The 19850-nt window shown below is 35.5% G+C and overlaps 1 protein-coding gene across 3 annotated transcripts in view; it reads left to right on the forward strand.

Annotated features, from left to right (window-relative positions):
• The window catches only part of BANK1 (B cell scaffold protein with ankyrin repeats 1), a 335823-nt gene that overhangs the window by 279897 nt on the left and 36076 nt on the right, over positions 1-19850 (forward strand). For all 3 annotated transcript variants that reach the window (XM_030916824.1, XM_030916828.1, XM_030916833.1), the window contains 3 exons: positions 712-1020; positions 5427-5735; positions 18870-18938. In XM_030916824.1, the coding sequence (XP_030772684.1) occupies positions 712-1020; positions 5427-5735; positions 18870-18938 (687 nt within the window). The remainder of the gene's footprint in view (positions 1-711; positions 1021-5426; positions 5736-18869; positions 18939-19850) is intronic.

Raw genomic sequence — 19850 nt, forward strand, 5'->3', positions numbered from 1 at the left:
ATAACATAAAAACAAATAATGGTATGGTTGTCAGAGTAGAGGGAATTTGTATCATTTGGTTAAATTTCAGGGTAGAATGCATTTATAGGTGAAGAACTGATCCTCAGAAAGATTTACCTACTGTTGGTGATTTACATGCCTTCCCCACCAAAAAAAAATTAACTTTTACCAAGTAATAGTTCCAAAGTTAATATAGTATCTGTAAATGATTTATTATAAGGAATTATAAAATTATAGTTATCTGTAAAGATCAACAAATATTAAATAACTAAATAAGAGTCATAGATTCATTTGTATTTATTATTTACAAGCAAGTAAAGGTTTGTGTCTTTTCCCTTTTCTTTACCTTTTCCATCATTTATTATTTTATTGGGTCAGTTATATTGTTTCCTAATAAAAATGCAAGGATGCTATCAAATATATGAACTTGTTAAAACAACTCTAAAGAATCAGAATATCATTATCTGCATGAGTGTGTCATATACACAGATAGCAAGACATAATGGAGCTTTGACTGTTCATTTGGTAAGTATTTTAAAAGCCCAGAAATAAATGACTGTTCACTAAAAGTTATACATTTGACAGCTTTTCACTATATCAGGTCGTAAAAGTTTTATTAGCAGTACTACTATTTCTGTACAAATTTACAAAATATGAAATGCCTCCAGATGGTGTGATTAAATGAAATCATGCAATCTTCATTGTAAACAGCCACACAGAACCCAATATGTCATCATGAAAGCAGGAAGACATACAGGCAGAGTGCAGTTGGAGCTGAGGCAAATGAAATGGAAGAGGAAGGAAAAGAGAATGGATCAGACATGGAGGCCAAGCACAGCCCACTAGAGGTTGGCAGTGAGAGTTCTGAGGACCAGTATGATGACTTGTATGTGTTCATTCCTGGTGCCGATCCAGAAAATAATTCACAAGAGCCACTCATGAGCAGCAGACCTCCTCTCCCTCCACCACGACCCGTAGCTACTGCCTTCCAACTGGAAAGACCTCACTTCACCTTACCAGGTAAGTTTAAAGTTAGAAAAAACAAAACAAACAAAGACAAACCTTTGACAGCCTTACATAGCAAATAGTGCAGTGGCAAATCTATACAGAGCAGATCAGCTTCTGAAACCAAGAGTAACATTCCTCCTATTCTTTAAAAACTAAGGCCTGGGAAATGAGGCAAGAGATACCTACCTCTACCTCGTTCTTTTCTTTTTTTCCTTCCTTCCTTCCTTCTTTCCTTCCTTCCTTCCTTCCTTTCTTCCTCTTTCCACCCTCCCTCCTTCCCTTTCTTCCTTCCTTCTCTCACTTTTTCTCTCTTTCTCTCTTTCTTTCTTCCCTGTCTCATTACAAAGCTTTAAGAAAATAAAACTTGGAAGGAGTCTATAGTTCTTCATGTAAAATGAACCTCAGGCATTTTGTGGAAAAGGAAATACAACATTGCTTTTAAAACATGCTCTCAGTCTTCAGAAGAAAAAAAAAAGTTAAATGCTGATGATCCACAATTTTCAGATGAACTTGGGCACTTCAGTCACTTGGTAGCTGTGGGAGAATGAAGTGTTAAAGGGTTTGTCGCACACTGCACTGACACCAAAGTTTAAAAACACTCTATACACTATCCAAGTGGAAGAAGAGTCAACGTAGCTGTCACTGGCATTTGTTCCCAGATGCAGGAATTGGGGTGTGGAAAGTGGGTGTGGGGAATCTGTCCTTGCGGAGGGCATGAAGAGGAGCTTCCACATTAGGTTTATCTGCCTGGAGTGTTCAACACCCTGACAAACTCCCAGCTCCAGGCTCACTCTTACAGTCACAAATTATCATCTACTTTTTTATCATTATTTCATATGTACTTTCCAAATTTATATTTATTTTCCAAACAAAATGTTCTTAAGAAGACAATTTAGTTAAAAAAAAAAAATCCTTATCAAAACCGCATTTTCACTACAATTTAGTTGTTGGATCCTAGAAGGCTATGAAGTATAAAAACATGGCCTTGTTTCAAAAAGTAAATTTTTAAGCAATGAAATGTAGTATTTGGGCCGGGCGCAGTAGCTCACGCCTATAATCCCAACACTTTGGGAGGCCGAGGTAGGCGTATCACCTGAGGTCAGGAGTTTGAGACCAGCCTGGTGAAACCCCATCTCTACTAAAAATACAAAAGTTAGCTGTGCTTGCGCCTGTAATCCCAGCTACTGGGGAGGCTGAGGCAGGAGAATCGCTTGACCCGGGAGGCGGAGGTTGCAGTGAGCCAAGATCATGCCACTGCATCCCAACCTGGGCAACAAGAGCAAGACTCCATCTCAAAAAAAAAAAAAAAAAAAAAAAAGGAATTTAGCATTTGTGTCCTTGAAGGCTCTCTATGAAGACCCAAGTTTACCAACATAAGCTCTATTAAGCTTATGCACTGTGTTTAGAGATGGAAAGTACTACTTAATTGAAAGCTCTGAAGCCCAATGGATATTCCTCTGATTCATTCATTCATTCAACAGATATTTATTACCTACTGTATTTCAAGCTTTTGTGGACCCCTAACATTTATCCATGAAGTAGATCTATTAATGTTTAGTGGTGAGGGGAGAAAACATCATAAGTTGGTAGTACACTGACTATAAAATTCTTGCATATTTTTCTCATTTTTCAGATCTTAATAATTTGTTATAACAAAATTAATTGTCAAGAAGACAAACTTGTCTTGTGTCAGATTATTTCTCTTAAAAGTGCTAATATTAAATCATATTTTTCCTAATGCAAATTTCTATATATGGTCTGTTGGTTAGCAGGTCTAAAACGACTCTACCTAGGGTCTTAATGAGAAATCTAAGATCAGAAATGTAATCTTGGCTAATATATCTCCTGAAAACTAGCAAATATAAAAAGCAAAATAAAACAAAAACTCACTTATTTAATTTAAAAACTCTGTTTTTACATTTTATATTCAGTGTTACTTTTATCTTATCTTTTCATAGCACTGATGTTAGAAGTGGATAATAAAATGCCGGTATTTTTTCTTAAAATTTTTTTATTCGTCTTTAAATGCAAGGCTGTATGCTATCACTTATTTTTTTGCCAGAGACTTTGTATGTCTTTGACTTTGGCTAGTTATACCTTCAGGAGTTGTTCTTTCTGAGTAGCTTCCATCTGCCATCAAGTTTCTGAAGGAAAAAAAAAAAGCCATCTCCTCAGTGCTGTAGGCATCAAATTCCTCACAATGGATTTACGAACTTCTTCATTAGAGAAACTAATAACATATAATACTATAGAGCACTTTACAGTTTATAAAGAACCCATTGTTTCTTTTTAACTTCCCAAGAATCCTCGGATCCCTCCTTGACTCAGTTCCAAGCAGTGCTATAATTAGAATGTGTCAGTTACTTCTATTAACAGGTCTCCTAGGCTATTAGGATTTTTCTCTTTTTTATACGGTCTTGCTCCAATTACTTCAAAAGTTGGAATTATAGAAGTGATTTGTTTTCATCTTTCTTTATTGATATACCACCTGAATTGAGAAAGCTTAGGTCTCACTCTTAACTGAAAAGGATAATCTGATACTTTGAAAAATAAAAAGTAAAATGTATTATTTCTAGCACAAGCCCAACTTTAGAAATAGTTGGGAAGAGAGGTGGGTGGGGAAACAAAGAGAGTTAAGAGCTCAGGAAATTGGTTCATAAATGTAAGACGGTTGACACATTCCGCTAAAAATGAAACACTGAAAAAGTGGTTCCCACACAGTTAATCCAGTTTCACCTGTGTTGCTGTCAGTGAACCAGAAGTCATAAAATCAAAATCTTAAAACTGTATTATTCAAAGGATAAAAGGCAAGTCGTGGTGAATTGAAAGTTAGTGCTAGGCACATTGGTAATTAATACTTCTTAAGTTAAACTAAATGAAACTGTAAGAGTTAAGACTCTGTTGGGAGATTATCTTAATCTCGCCTCATAAACCTGCCCAAGACAATTGCTGAATCTTTCTATAATAATATCCTTTTATTCTGCTCTGCTACTTGTCTTTCCCCTTTTAAGTTTTTCCACTAAAATCTTCATAAGTAAACTAATTTGGAGAGTATCAGGTTCTCACCAAACAAAGGGCAAATTCAAAAAAGAATGGAAATGAAGGAAAAAGCCCTCATTGGCCTGGTAGAGAGCCATTAAAATTCTTTTTAATTTATTTGTTAATCAAAGCAATCAAAGCATATCATATCTTTGTCTTATTAATAACTGCTACAAAAATATTTTAACATATTCTTATAAAAATATGTCAAGATATTACTGAATGTAAAAACCGTCAAAAACTCTGAAACCTATAATTTTATTCTTTTCATGTGAATTCATTCTCACACCATTGATCATCCATGCTGTCTTTTATGTCAGGAACTCTACTTTCGGTGTCTGTCATCTATGTTTTTTGTTTATTTTTTTGTTTTTATTTTTGAGGCATGATCTTGCTCTGTTGCCCAGCCTGGAGTGCAATGGCATGCTTATAGCTCACTGTAGCCTCCAACTCTTGGGTTAAAGCAATCCTCTCTCCTCAGTTTCTGGAGTAGCTAGGAGTGTTGGCCGCCTGGCTAATTCTTTTATTTTTGTAGATACTAGGTCTCACTACGCTGCTCTCAAATTCCTGGCCTCCAGCTATCCTCTCACCTCAGCCTCCCAAAGCATTGTGATTAGGCACAGAAGCCACCGAGCCTGGCCAGAGTCCTTTATCTATGAATAAGGTCTGTTGGCTTATAGAAAACAAGAGCTGCATTTTTGAAGGTCAGTTTGTCATAGTCAAAGACCAACTGCTATGAAACCAACTAATGGTGCCTTTGGCTATTTCTCCCTGTCATTTTCAGAGAAATTAAATTTTAGGTGAAATATCCAGTGCAAGCAATATGAAACATGAAACGACTTCAAATGAAAAAAAAAATCTAAGAGTATTATGCTTGAAAAACACAAGTTTTCAAAGCTGTGGAGTTTGAGACATAGATTTATAACTCAATTTCCTGATATGAAATCATTCTTTATATGTAAAAGTATATATAATATATAAAATAATATATAAATGTGTATTTAATATATAACATATAACATATAGATAATTATATTTTATACATTAAATATTTCATATATATCTCTCTCTCTACACAGAATAATATGGAAAGCATTTAAATGTTTTTTAAAAATCCATGTCTTAAGCAAAGTGTTTTTCTTAATACAATTTAAATTACAAACTGCAGGATGATTTATTAGTAAGTTACACAGCTCACTTTTTCTGCATTTCGGGGGTAACATATAAATTATTCTCCTGGAATCAGAAGTTCTTCTCTAATATTGTTTCCTATGGCACTTGACTAAGCCACCTTAGGAAGCTCAAAAACATGACAGATGGACACCAATAATATTGCATATAACAGAAGAATAAACACAATGTAAATATTTCATAAACAGGGACAATGGTGGAAGTCCAGATGGAAAGAAGTCAAAACTGGGGTGATCCTGGTGTTAGACAAGAAAAAGGAGATGAGCTCAAAGGAGAAAAAGATAAGAAAGAAGATGAAAAAGAGCAGGAGGAGGAGGAGGAAGACCCATATACTTTCGCTGAGATTGATGACAGTGAATATGACATGATATTGGCCAATCTGAGTATAAAGAAAAAAACTGGGAGTCGGTCTTTCATTATAAACAGACCTCCTGCCCCCACACCCAGACCCACAAATATACCTCCAAAAGAGGAAACTACACCTTACATAGCTCAAGGTAATGTTTTATCATTGTGGTTTGTTTACTTGTTAATTTTTTTTGTACAAAATTTTGAGGATGGGAGGAGGGGATAAGGTGATGCAATTAGTGCTCTAAAACTGCAAAGATTAAACACTTTTTTTTCAAGTCACAGGTAAGCTATACTGGCTCATTTTTTTTCACTAAGAGTTTTATTATTATTATTATTATTATTATACTTTAAGTTCTGGGGTACATGTGCAGAACATGCAGTTTTGTTACATAGGTATACACGTGCCATGGTGGTTTACTGTACCCATCAGCCCGTCACCTACATTAGGTATTTCTCCTAATGTTATCCCTTCCCTAGCCCTCCACCCCACAACAGGCCCCAGTGTGTGATATTCCCCTCCCTATGTCCATGTGATCTCATCGTTCAGCTCCCACTTATGAGTGAGAACATGTGGTGTTTGGTTTTCTGTTCTTGTGATAGTTTGCTGAGAATGATGGTTTCCAACTTCATCCATGTCCCTGCAAAGGACATGAACTCATCCTTTTTTATGACTGGATAGTATTCCATGGTGTGTATGTGCCACATTTTCTTTATCCAGTCTACTATTGGTAGACATTTGGGTTGGTTCCAAGTCTTTGCTGTTGTGAATAGTGTTGCAGTAAACATACATGTGCATGTGTCTTTATAGTAAAAGGATTTACAATCCTCTGGGTATATACCCAGTAATGGGATTGCTGGGTCAAATGGTATTTCTAATTCTAGATCCTTGAGGAATCACCACACTGTCTTCCACAATGATTGACTAATTTACACTCCCACCAACAGTGTAAAAGCATCCCTGTTTCTCCACATCCTCACCAGCATCTGTTGTTTCCTGACTTTTTAATGGTTGCCATTCTAACTGGTATGTGATGGTATCTCACTGTGATTTTGATTTGCATTTCTCTAATGATCAGTGATGATGAGCACTTTTTCACGTGTCTATTGGCTGCATAAATGTCTTCTTTTGAGAAGTGTCTGTTTATATCCTTTGCCCACTTTTTTGATGGAATTATTTTCTTCTTGTAAATTTGTTTAAGTTCTTTGTAGATTCTGGATATTAACCCTTTGTCAAATGGATAGGTTGCCAAAATTTTCTGCCATTCTGTAGGTTGCCTGTTCACTCTGATGATAGTTTCTTCTGCTGTGCAGGAGCTCTTTAGTTTAATTAGATCCCATTTGTCAATTTTGTCTTTTGTTGCCATTGCTTTTGGTGTTTTACACATGAAGTCTTTGCCCATGTACTGGCTCATTTTTAAATTTAGAAACATAGTAAGTAAAGAAAATAAGAATGATGGATTGGGTTCTGGTTTCTACTTCCTCATTAAGAAGGATAATGACAAGTCTTTCAGGGAACATGAAACCATAGCATATATGTAGAAATTCTTCTTGATACTCCCTTCCTAATTCTATAAGAGAGAAGCTCAACTCCTATAAATAATATGCAACATAAAAACATTTAAATATATACTACAGATTTACCTAAGAGAAACATAATTACTCATATATACTTAATATTTTCAAAAGAAACCATTCTATTCCTTACGCTGCATGTATATATTGAGAGATTCGTATAAGAAAATTTAGCAAGCATGTATGAAGTATTTATCAGTATAAAACACACTTATTTAATGATGATCTACTCCTTATATTGTTCAAGAAACTATAACAAATTAGGAAACTGTAGCAAATTAATCAACTGTTTCAGCTGAAATAAAACATGAATTGTAACAGTTGTCTAGATTACAAAGTCAGGGAATGAACTTCTGTTAGAAATTCTCAGGTTGTCTCTCATAGTTTAGTATCTCTAGGGTATTACTATCTCCTTGATATAGTTGCTAAATACCAGCAAATACTTTTAAAAGAGAAAGTAGATATAGCTTGATACAAAAAGTTAGTTGTACTCTAGAAATTTTTGAAGAGATGCCTCATCTTCTATACTCCAATGCTGAGGGAGTTTCTCCAGACAAGAATGGAATCCCATGTTGTGTTGGTCTACTGTTTGGCCATTATCTTCCCATCCTTCTATTGGTGGTTATATTCTTGTTTTTCAAGATCTCTTTCTTGTTCTCTGTTGTTCTTTTTTACAGGATTATTTTCTCTTTTAGGTGGCATGGGTACATAGAGATATAATTCAGTATCTTTTTTACTGATTTTGTTTCATTTTGTTTTGATTTGTTTTTAAATTTTTTTTGTTCTTACTTTTTTCCTTCTGCTCTCATATTTTCTCTGTTGTCTTTACTTGTTTTTTGTTCTGCCTGTAGCATTTGATACTTCCATCAAATATGGCTATTCTTAGCTACGTTTTCATGTTTAACAATGAAGCACCGGCTGGGTGCAGTGGGTCATGTCTGTAATCCCAGCACTTTGGGAGGCCAAGGCGGGTGGATCACCTGAGGTCAGGAGCTCGAGACCAGCCTGGCCAACATGGTGAAACCCTATCTCTAATAAAAACACAAAAAAGTTATCCGGGCATGGTGGCAGGTGCCTGTAATCCCAGCTACTCGGGAGGCTGAGGCAGGAGAATCGTTTGAACCCAGGAGTCGGAGGTTGTAGTGAACCAAGATCATGCCACTCCACTCCAGCCTGAGCAACAGAGCAAGACTCCGTCAAAAAAAAAAAAAAAAAAAAGAGAATGAAGCACCAAATGCCCTCACTGGAAACTCTAGTTGTTAACTTATGGACGGCATTGTAGGGTAATTAGGAAGTAGGCAACCAGCTTTTTCATTGGATGGCCCCAGAATATTATTTATGTAACTCTATTTGCCTATGCTTTTAACTTTTTCTAGGATATGCTTCAACTAACTATAGTCTGCATTTACATATCCAGTTCCCAGCACACTGAGATTAGAATGCCAGAAGAAGACTGGGAAATTTCACCATTCAGAATGCACAATTTAACTTGTTCTCCCTGTTTTCAGTCTAGTTTGTAATTCCTGCCACCCAGTGTGCCTTGTGTCCCATGTCCAGAGCTACTTCTGTTCAATTTCTCTAATGAAGAAACCTCCTATTAGGGATGAGTGCTTCATTTCACAGGACTAGAGAAAGAACTTGGGGCTGTGACTGGTTTAGGCTTTCAACCCATCCCCAAGTTAAATAAGTGCATTTGGATGGTTTTCCTCTCATTGATTTATTTATCAGTTACATAAACATTGATTGAGTGCCAGTGATAAAATCTGTGTACTAAGTATGTAAATTCTGAACGTGCAGTGTTGCAATTTGTCCTGTAGGTATGTGCACACATAGAAACATTAAAGAATCTTAAATACCTTGAGTTTCTAATAAATTTTAAAGGTTACTTATCTCACCCATCCCAAGACTGGCACCCTTCAATATTTATAAGATGTATTTCTAATTCTAATAAAATATAATTTATTCTCATTATATTTGTATTACATGGAGATGAAAACTAGTGCTATAATATTTTTTGCAATTAAGTATATAAAATAGGTACGGTTATTTACTGTATCCCAAATAAGTAGCAAAAGCTGGACTACAAATAAGGTCACCAAAATCCTCTTCCATTTTTTATTCCTTTTCTCTTTCACTGGGATATACTTGCCTGCCTTTTTCTTTTATGCAATTGATTGTTGATCATTGTGTTCCCACATTAGAAAGAGATTACCTCATCAGCTAATTCATTCTTGATGTTCTTTGCATTTCACAGAGTAAGAGCCTTTTCTCACATCTTTCCTTTTTCTCCCCCCAGCTTGGGCAGATCTATTAAGTCAAATTGCCACTATTTCCCAGAAAACCATCCACTCAATTAGAAGATTATTTTCTGGCCCCATTGCTTGCCAGAGTCCAAAAATGGTATCAGTATATTGGTATACTCAAGTTGTGTTAACATAGCTAGAATTGAAGGATTTGGAATAGGAGATAGAGGAAAAATACAGGAATGCAGAATCCCAGCTTACTATTTCAGGCAGTGAAGAAGTAATGGCAAAGGAACTAGGCAAAAGCTTTGCAGAAAGACTTGTATTCAAATTTAGCTGATGTTACCCAAGCAAGCAAATTCACATTTCTGAGATTGAATTTCTTCACCGTAAGCTGGGGATACAAATGATACATATTTCAAAGACTGTTAATCTCTATATGAGATAAAATTAGAAAATACCCAACACAATACTTGATATGTGGTGTATGTTCAATGCATTATAATTAAAACAATTCTACTTTTACTTTTTTCAGTTTAGTGTCTGTTTCTTGGATTCTGGTGGAGTCAGAAGTTAGGGAAAATAATAGTGCTGGAGTGTGTCAGGGAAGGAAGACCCTGTATTCTAACAGAACAAGTTGGCTTAGTCATCTTCTTATAATAATTATTATTAGGCAGCTTTCATGATAATTTCATGAATATTTTCATGAATGATATTTCATGCAATAACCCTGCATAGTTGGTATTAATAACCTCATTTTAGAGATAAAGAAACTAATGCTCAGTAAGTGTCAGTGTCTTGCCCAAGGTGATAAAATCAGGAAGAGGAAGAGGAGGGATTTGGACCGAGATTTATCTGGATCTAATGCCTGAGCACATGGCACCACAAATTTCCATCACTGATATATTTATTCCTGGATTGTTTGTTAATATTTATTTCTTCCTTCTAACCTATAAGATCCATGAAGGAAGAGACCAAACTAATCTTTTTTCCCCATTGTATCTCTGGTGCCAAGATCAGTGCTGAATTCACAGTAGAAACTATGAATATGTGGTGAATATTAACTGAATGAAATGATAGAAATGACAAGATCCACATCAATATGACTAGAACAGAAGACTTCATTAACACTCTGGAAGGTAATCAGAAGACTATATCAGTCTCTAATTCCTAAATTTTTCCTGCTTTAAACCATCTTATGTCTAAAACACTACCATTTGAAGGGAAGAGCCCACATAGAATTGGACAAAGCTCTATGTTATTCATATCCAGCTAAGCACTCTAACTGCTTTCACAAAGCTTAAAACATGTGGCACTGAAGTGCTGTTTCACCATCATCATCATCCCCTTATCCCAGAGGCATAACTTATTAATGCAAAACTGAACCCATGTTGATTCATTTTATCAAGAGATATGTTTCTGATTTTTTATCACATTGCTGTTGTACTAAACCTGATCTTAGGTTAGCAATCACAGGAATAACTCATTTTTCATAAGTAAAATTTTTTGAAGTCCTCCTGTTTTCAGATATATTTTCCTCTACTTTTTTTATCCCTGTAATATTGAAGAGGATCAGGTTCATTAAGCTTGAAGAATACAGAGGAATTAACACGGATTTATAGTCTTTAGTGACAGAATTCTTGATTTAAGTCAAATCAGGGAAAGAAAATGAGCTCTTGGCATGGCATAGACACATTGGTAGTAAAACTATGTCCATAAATCATACAAAGAGATGAATGCCTATTGGGTAAAATTTTTCAGCATCAATGGGCAATTTTCTATTTTCCTCTCACACAATTAATAGAACAAAGATCCTTCTTCAGAATCCATGTGACTGATTTCGGGTAGAATATAATTTCCCTTTCAATTTCCAATTGCTACTGAGTTGCCCTTGGCATTTTGCAGTGCAACAAAGTTGTATTTGACCTTTTTGAGAGCTACTCAGCTACAGGGACCCCAAAATGTCAAGTGCAACTCAGTTGCTCTCAGAAATTTTCCACTTGCAATTCACTTGTACTTGAAATTGATCACATACAATGCAATTGAAATGCAAAAAGAGAAAAAAGACCTAGTAGAAACTGTTAGGGAAATTTATTCATATCCTTGTAAATGTGACAGAGAATAATGGTCTCTGTCCTCATTTGTAAAATATGGTCAAGTGGATTGAAGTAGGTCTTAGATCAAGTGCCTTGGATCCTACTCCCTGGCTAGGTGACCTTGTCCAAACCATTTAGCTTAAGGACATAGTATGTATATCACAGGTGCTCTCAGAATAGTGACGTATGTATCATTATTTGTAAGCCTCATGTTCCTCTTTTCCTCCTTGACTCTCTGCCTCATTCTTTTCCATGAGAGAGTGCTGGTGTAGCTCTGCAAAGGAGAAATTGTTCTGACCTGTATTCATACTGTCCGTTGAAGAGGAGCAAGTCAGCCTGTGTAATGCAGGTGTTCTTGTTTGCTCTTTCTATCATTCTCACAGTGGAACATCATGATCCCCTGGCTTCTTCACAGAAATACTGAATGAAACCTGAGAAGTGCTTTGCAGACCATCTGTTAGCATGTTGACATAATGATGATGAACTTTTCCAGCCTCATCTTCCAAGAATTCAATTCCTTTATATTAGTGAAGTGGAAAAGAGGCAATATTCAGCTGTAGTGTGAACTGACATTAAAAGATTTTCGTTACACAAGACAATGAACGCAAATATTATCAAGCACTTAGATTTTCATTCGACAGCAGAATGAATTCTGGTCTTTTTCCACTTAACGTATGATGTTACTAAACTATTTGTTAAAAGCATCTGTAGGAAGAAGTTTAATTGACCTATAAAAGTAGTTCTTAACTGGTAGTGATTTGCTTCTCATAAGACATTTAGCAATGTCTGGAGACATTTTGGTTGTCAGGACTAAGAACAGTACTAGTGACATCTACTAGGCAGAGACCAAGAATGCTGCTAAACCTCCGACAATGCACTGGACAGCCACATAACAAAGAATTATCCAGTCTAAAGTGTCAACAGTAACACTGTTAAGAGACTTTTATCTGGATTATTTCCATTGTTAAGCCAGAGTAAACAAATACTTTAGGGAATGATTATTTAAATATGAAATCACAGGTGCATCAAACAACCATATTAAACAGCTATCCACACCTACTGTCTTTTTAGTCACTTTAGATTTCTTGAATTCACAATGTTTTCCACCAGGACTTTTAACATGTGATTCTTTGTAATCTAAATAAGTAGCTATTTGAGAAAAATAAGATGCTTCCTGAGGTTGGACAATTGAAAAGAGTCTTCCCTAATGGACCAGCAGCACGGTGTAGTGAAATTCATGAGGATTATGAAACCAGATGGAATGGAATTTGACTTAAGACTGACACTTAAAGTTGTGTAACTTTGTGCAAATTACATAACCTTGCTTCACTTGGTTTTGGTTTGGGTTTTAAAGAAATGTTAATATCTATTTCACAGGGTTTTCATAAGAACTAAAAGGCCTGTGGCCTGCACAGGGTAGCATGTAGGAAATGGTAGTTCCTGTGATGGAAGGTATTCTGTAGACGCAGAGGTGAAGGTAGACCTGGCATATCACCCCAGTTAAGATGCCTTTTGCATGGGTTTCATATACCAACATATCATCTTGCATGTCTTTTTCAAAGTATTTATTAACTTCCACTATTGAATACTATCTAGAACAAAGGGGCCAGCCCTATCATTTTGGAATTTTCAATCTGCGTTTATATAATTTGAGTCTTGTTAGCAGAATTAAACTCTAATGTTTGTTCAAAGTGAGCATAATCAAATAGCTTATCTTTAAATTTAGGGGAGAACAAAATATTAGAGTACCAAGTCTTATCATCCTGTGAAATATAACAGTGCAAATCATGATCCCACTGCTGCTTCTTGGGATAGCAACATTTCTTGATTAGGGGGAGAGGAAGGGAAGTTGCTTTTGATAATCACTGAGCATGAACCAAAAAGTAAACTCATTATAGTTTGCAGAGTCTTCCATTGGCTACCCAAACTACTTCTCTTTGAAACAAAAGAAAATTGCTGGAAATGTTACTAGAGTTATGTCCATACTAATACCATTTCCTTATTGAATACAAACAGGTAGCAAGAGAATTAAACAGATGATCCCAAATGAAGTCTCATGGGAAGAGACTAACCCCCAGTTCAGTGCTATACAAGCAATAGTTGTTCAATACATGCCGCCTCCTGCTAACAGGAGGGAGGAAGACTGCCCACCCAGTGGTGACTGGAGGCTTCACTAATAAACTCATTGCCATGATCTCAAGCTATAATTAGAACAAGGTCCACAAGCCAATTGTCATCGCTCAGAATGACTCACCTTCCTGGATTATAAACATTTCTAGAATGTAAATATTTGTGTTTGTATCGAAAGACGACATATGCAAATGAAAACAATTTGTGTTCTACTCTGGTAAAAATTAGGTCCCTTAGTAGTAGAAAAAAAAATTATAGTGGGATTTCCCAAATCTTCCTTTAGGAGATGTTTTCAATGATAACACTTCTATCAAACAAAGTTTTTGTTACAACTTGAAAGGAAAATTAACGTTTTCTCCTTTGGAAACTAAAGCATTTATTAATACCACCACCGAATTAGAATTTTTATGCCATTTTCCTTCATGCGGCAATGTGTCTTCCAACTTTCCATCTCTGCTTATCTGAATAGTAAACTGTAACCCATGTCAGTGATCTCATATATTCTGGCTGACCATTTACAGTTTCTTCTTAAAAAAAAAAATGCCACAACTCCACCAACATATGTCTGCCATGCGGTAAACTACTTTCGGGTGAAAGATTTTTATACTATGTGGCTGATGTGGCTATCTGTGTCCACACCTTCTTGAATGTACCCATTGAAATGTAATGGCCTGTATTTGATAAAGTTTCTCAAGTTAATAACCTATAAATACTGCTAGCACAATTAAATGGTGGCTTTGAACTGACTGGAGTACTCAGTCTCTCTTGCTGATTTGCAAAGAGGCTACCCACACACATCTTTCCTCTAAGCTTCAGATTAGTCAATATGACTGCTTATAGGGTAAAAACATTCTGTTTTCTGTATTTGCTGGCTAGACAAAGGGGTTGTTTACACTGTGGTTGCTTGATTGTTTGTTTTTTACTTTATTGTGTCTTTTGTGATTAGATTTAAACAGTTTAAATTGGGAAATTGGAGAATAGAAAGTTACAAGGATTGAGTTATGATTCTGGCCCTTCCTGATGGTTCCTCATCCCTATTCCCTCTTATCATTAGGCACTAATGGCACATTTGACCTTTACTTAAATGAACACACCAAAATAGAGGACAATATGAAAACTACGACTGTGTCTTATTTACCTTTGCACCCTCAGGACTTGGCTATGTAGTTAGCAACCTAATGAAAGGTGTTTTGGTGAAAAATAAACACACTGCTACCACCCTGTACTGTATCATACCCTGAAAGCCCAGAGCACAACACAAATCTATGTATTTTATTTTATATAAAATCTCTAGTTTCAAGCATTATCATCAATGATAGCTGTACAGCTCTAAATAACATTTCACTTTTCACATCTCATGGACAACCATCAAGGGGTTTGTGGTTTATCATTCACAAAATGAATGCTGTTGTTAATTGCACAGGTTTTAATCACTATAGCCACTTATGAAATAATTCAAAATAAGCTTTATCAGATTTTCTAAGAAGGGTAGCTATGGAAGGGTCCCTTTCCTTGAAATAGACCACAAATGAGGTTGACATGAAGAATATTCTCGCAGATGCAGCCTGGAAAGATAAGTAGTGCGAGTGAACTCATTAAATTTCATCTTCTCCCCCTCCTCTGCTCTTCTGCTAGTTCTGCTTTGCTTAACATTTTGAATATTTAATGATATGCTAATTTTTTTCCATTCAATGTCATATTCTAGAGAAAATTTTACAGAAGTCATTCCACCAATATTTAAAATAAAAAAGGGTGTTATTTGGGAAATTTGTATTCTTTAGGATTATTTTAAACCTCAAAAATTGTTTTGCTTCGTCTGGACTTTTTATGTTTAAAGGTAGTGACAACAACTAATAATGCATTCATGTTTCTTTCTTCTCAAATTTCAGTTTTAGGTAGGAGGAGAAAAATATGATTTCACGGGGGAGAGAGTCAGCAAAGTTGACATATATCGTAATTACTTTGATAGCATGTTTTGAACATTTATGAGGTAAATTTTTTAAGAATTCAAACACACAGGGAAAGGATTGTCTCAATATATGATAAAAAATTAGCACTGGCCTGTGATTTAAAACTTCCTCATTTTTATGTTAGTCTATGCCCCCAGGTTATAAATAATGTTTTCCTCAAAACATAGCATTCTACTTAAATTCATACTCACTTAATAATTTTTCCCAGCATCATTGGACCTGGAGTGTCTTGGGAAACAAGATGGTAACATCTCAGAATATTAGAACTGAGTGAAACATTAGAGATCATCACATCTAAGCCCTAAGTTTATTGACAAGAAAATAAAGGCCGGAAGGGAGTTGGGGAGAAAGAGGGAAACGACCTTTTTCCATGTCACTCATGTGGTTGATATGAAGAGAAAACTATAGCCCATCTTCTGTGCCAAATTGGCTAGTATTCTGATATACAACTTTTTGGTTACAATACGTTTAGAACAAATTCTTATCTAACTCACCACAACTCTTGCTTTACAAAACAATGTACTTTTGTATATAAATCCGAGTGACCTATAACCCTACACTCAGTTCTCACCCTGTTATGGATTTTATATCTACCTCTTGTAAAGGTGGTGTGGGGTGGCTGAACATGGTAACTATAAAGTACATAAAGTTTTTTAGAACAAAGGTTTTGCTAGTTGAAGCAATTTTAAATGTTTCAGTTATTAGGAACTGTAAAAATAGAGAGATGAACAGATTCTGAAATTCTACCTGTATCTATTATTTTCATAAGGCTAATGGAATATGTGTCCTTGACAGGTGTGTTTGCTTCAGTGATAATTTTGATGGGCTAGTGCTTTCTTCAGAAAATAAGATAGAATAGGTCTTTTCCCAAGGTTGTCTCATATTTAAAAATACCTCCTCAACTGAAAGCGATGGGAAGACAGTGTGTTTGGCAATATGCTGATTGCTAGTTGTTTTCTTTTTAGAAAGTGAGACTCATCTGTAGGTGGGAGAAAGGGAACCTGGAGGTATGGGTGCAGCTGCAGGTGAATTAAAAGAGAACTCAGAGGTGGGTAAAACAGGTAGAGGGAACCTTTAAACTGTGGGCATGACCTACTACACGTCTGCTTTTAAAGAGTCCTATTATCAGCATTTTCACAATCACCCCACTCAGTAGAAAGTATCCTACTGTCCCATCCCAATATTCTGCCCTTGTCCGAATATAAGCCCTGGTGAAATCGTGACAATAATACATACACTCCTTGTAACTTCTTAATCTAGTAACTGAAAGAGACATTTATTTGTTTAACATTTACTGTTATTTCACACAAGCTGAGCATTTGTTGTCAGCAAAAAGGATTCCAGTAACATATAGGGTATAAAGTGATTTGTAACAAATTAATGCCAAAAAGCTGGAAAAATAATTTCATTTCCAAGTACTTTGTAGCTTCAAACCTCAGCAGAATTTTAAAAACTTATCAATTAATGTAATTTTTATTTGAAGAATTTACTGTCTGCATGGATCTTTGGATTCAGGTCATTTCCCATATTAATGATGCCAGTTTTTTCATCTTAAACATTCTCAGTTATATCTTAACAATATTGGCAGAAACGCACAGAGACTGCATGTTACTAAAATTTTTAAAGCATTGCATTTTAAAGACTTTTAAAACTAGCAAATAGAAAAATCAAGTACCTCTTATAACACTTATTTTAATATCCTAACATATATTCATATGCTATATATTCCTCAGTATATTTTATCTTAGGAAAAATGTAGGTAAGCCACAAACCCAGAACTTGCCAGTTAGTTATATTTAGCATGTTTTCCATGTACTAACTTGAAGTAGAAAACTGGTTTTCAACCAAAAACATTATTTTATATGCATACTTTTTCTCAAACACATTAAACTTTGAAACATATTTTGCCTCTTCTGTTTAAAAGAGCACAGTTGAAGGGAATACTCTTTGTCTTGACAGCATCTGGCAAATTATACATGTTTAATAACTAATTGTTGATCAGATGAGGGGGAAATTTCATTTAAAAAAAGTCTCTGGGGTTAATCACAGGTATGTCCTTGATCTTATATTGGTTTAAAGAATATTAAAACCAAAGACAGAAATCTAGGGTAACTGTTGGGATGTTTCTGCCAATCACAGTGGTCCAGCACCATCCAGCTAAAACACATTCACTCCCACAGGCCTCAGCTCAATTATCCCAGGAAATTCTGTCGAACTGCTAAAAGGAACAAGAGATACAACTGCGTTGGAAATGTTCTAAGTTCCCTTTTAATCCTCTCCCTCTATCTCCTTCTTTATCTTTATAAGAGAATAGTTATGGAAGGAAAGAGGCAGCAGTGCTGTAAGGAACCAAGCAATAGATGGAAGTTCAAGGCTTATGGGTTCAAATCACATCTCTGCTGACAACAACTCTGAGATCATTGCAAAATTACTTACCCTTTTTACAAGCTAGTTACTTCCAACTCCCTCTTCTATAAACATATAAGGTTGGACTAAATCTCCAAAGCCTTTTCCAGTTCCCAAACCCTGTAATTCACACTGCCCATAAAAAATAAATGTAACTCTGGGATGTTCATTTTCTAAAGTAAAGTTGTAAAGAGTCTGGACTTTTTTATTAACAAATGCCAGAAGCTATATGGAACTTTGTGGGTGCTCAATAAGTATTAAACAATCAATTTTATCTTTCATCTGCAGAATGGGGTGAGTAATGCTGACTTGTCTCCCAGAATTTCATGTGAGAAATAATAAATGAGAACAAAGCACTTTTCAGATAATGAAGTAATTCGAATAAGCTGTTTTAATAGGTCTGTGGTCTAGATAGATGATGCAAGAATAAAGTGTCTTTTTTATTATTACATCTGTGAAATACAAGAGTCATTATCCTTGCTTATCATCAAAAAGTCAGCATGGGTAATTTCTGTGCAAATGAAATTTTTCATATGATTTTAACATTTATCGCTTTTAACAGAATGCAGCTTTTATTCTTACCTGATATCAAAATGGAATCATATCTTGATTTAAATAGTTCAATGAGGCATTCCATCAGCATTATACTACTCTACTCAATGAAAATGCTTTCTGAAATGACTGATAAGCTGCACAAATGAGAAAATTGTAAATTTGATAATCTTCCCACTCAAAAATAATACAATGCAGGAACTGATACTCAGGAAAATGACATATTGCATTCTGGCTTCCTGGAGACTTCTACAGTATGGATTTTTTGAACGTTTATGTTCAGTAAATAATATGTTCTTTATTTTTTACAGTGTTTCAACAAAAGACAGCCAAAAGACAATCTGATGATGACAAGTTCCGTGGTCTTCCTAAGAAACAAGGTACTAACACTAACTTCAGTCTATTTAGTAATTTCTAAGTAAAATATCAAGAAATAGTATGAATACTGAATAAAGCCTCCTAGGACAGAAGTATGTAATTGTGTGCTTTATAAATTTTACTCTTAATCTCACACAATATAATTTTGCCATAATACAGTTAATACAAGAAAATTATTTTAATTAACAAAGGCATGAAATGGCCTTGTCAGAATGTTTGTGGTAGTGTTGTCGATGTTATCATGAGGGTTCCAGGAAGATCAAGTAAGAAAACTTCTCTAAGATGCATCAGAGGCCATGTTTTCATAGACCTGTAAGGGAAGCCTCTGGAACCTAACTTGGTAGGAGTGGCAAATGATTTGATTCCTCCAAAGAAAGGGGCTAGCGTGAGTTTTCTATGGTTTGCACTCAATGCCAACCAAAGATTGCATCCTTTTCAACTGTTCTCTTGCCTTCAGCACTTGGTCTAACATTTGTCGAATAATTATTTGTTATGCAGAGAAAAGCTGAAAACTGTAGCCACAGAAACATCTTCCACAGACAGAATATTTTCTGCCTCCAGTTTTCCCTGAAATGTTTGTCTTCTACTGAAAAGAGAGACTCTAGCAGAATTTTTATTATGATTTTTTTAATCTGACAATAAGGCCTTATTCAACATTCAAAAATGAAAAACATTAAAGGTGGCAGAGGTGGGGGTAACATTAGCTGCCTATGATAACGAATGTGTATATACAGGCCCATTTTTGAAATAACTTCAGTCCAAATTAATATTTCCTTGAAATTGGTGCCACTAAATTGTTGAGAGGGACACTGGAATAAAACCAGGATATTATTTCACAGCAACTACTAAGTCAGGCTCCTTTTTTGCAATTGTAAAGATGGCTGGGAATGGATTGCACCAAATTCTAACACCCA

This window comes from Rhinopithecus roxellana, chromosome 2 (genome assembly GCF_007565055.1).
Source record: "Rhinopithecus roxellana isolate Shanxi Qingling chromosome 2, ASM756505v1, whole genome shotgun sequence".
Classification (NCBI taxonomy): domain Eukaryota; kingdom Metazoa; phylum Chordata; class Mammalia; order Primates; family Cercopithecidae; genus Rhinopithecus; species Rhinopithecus roxellana.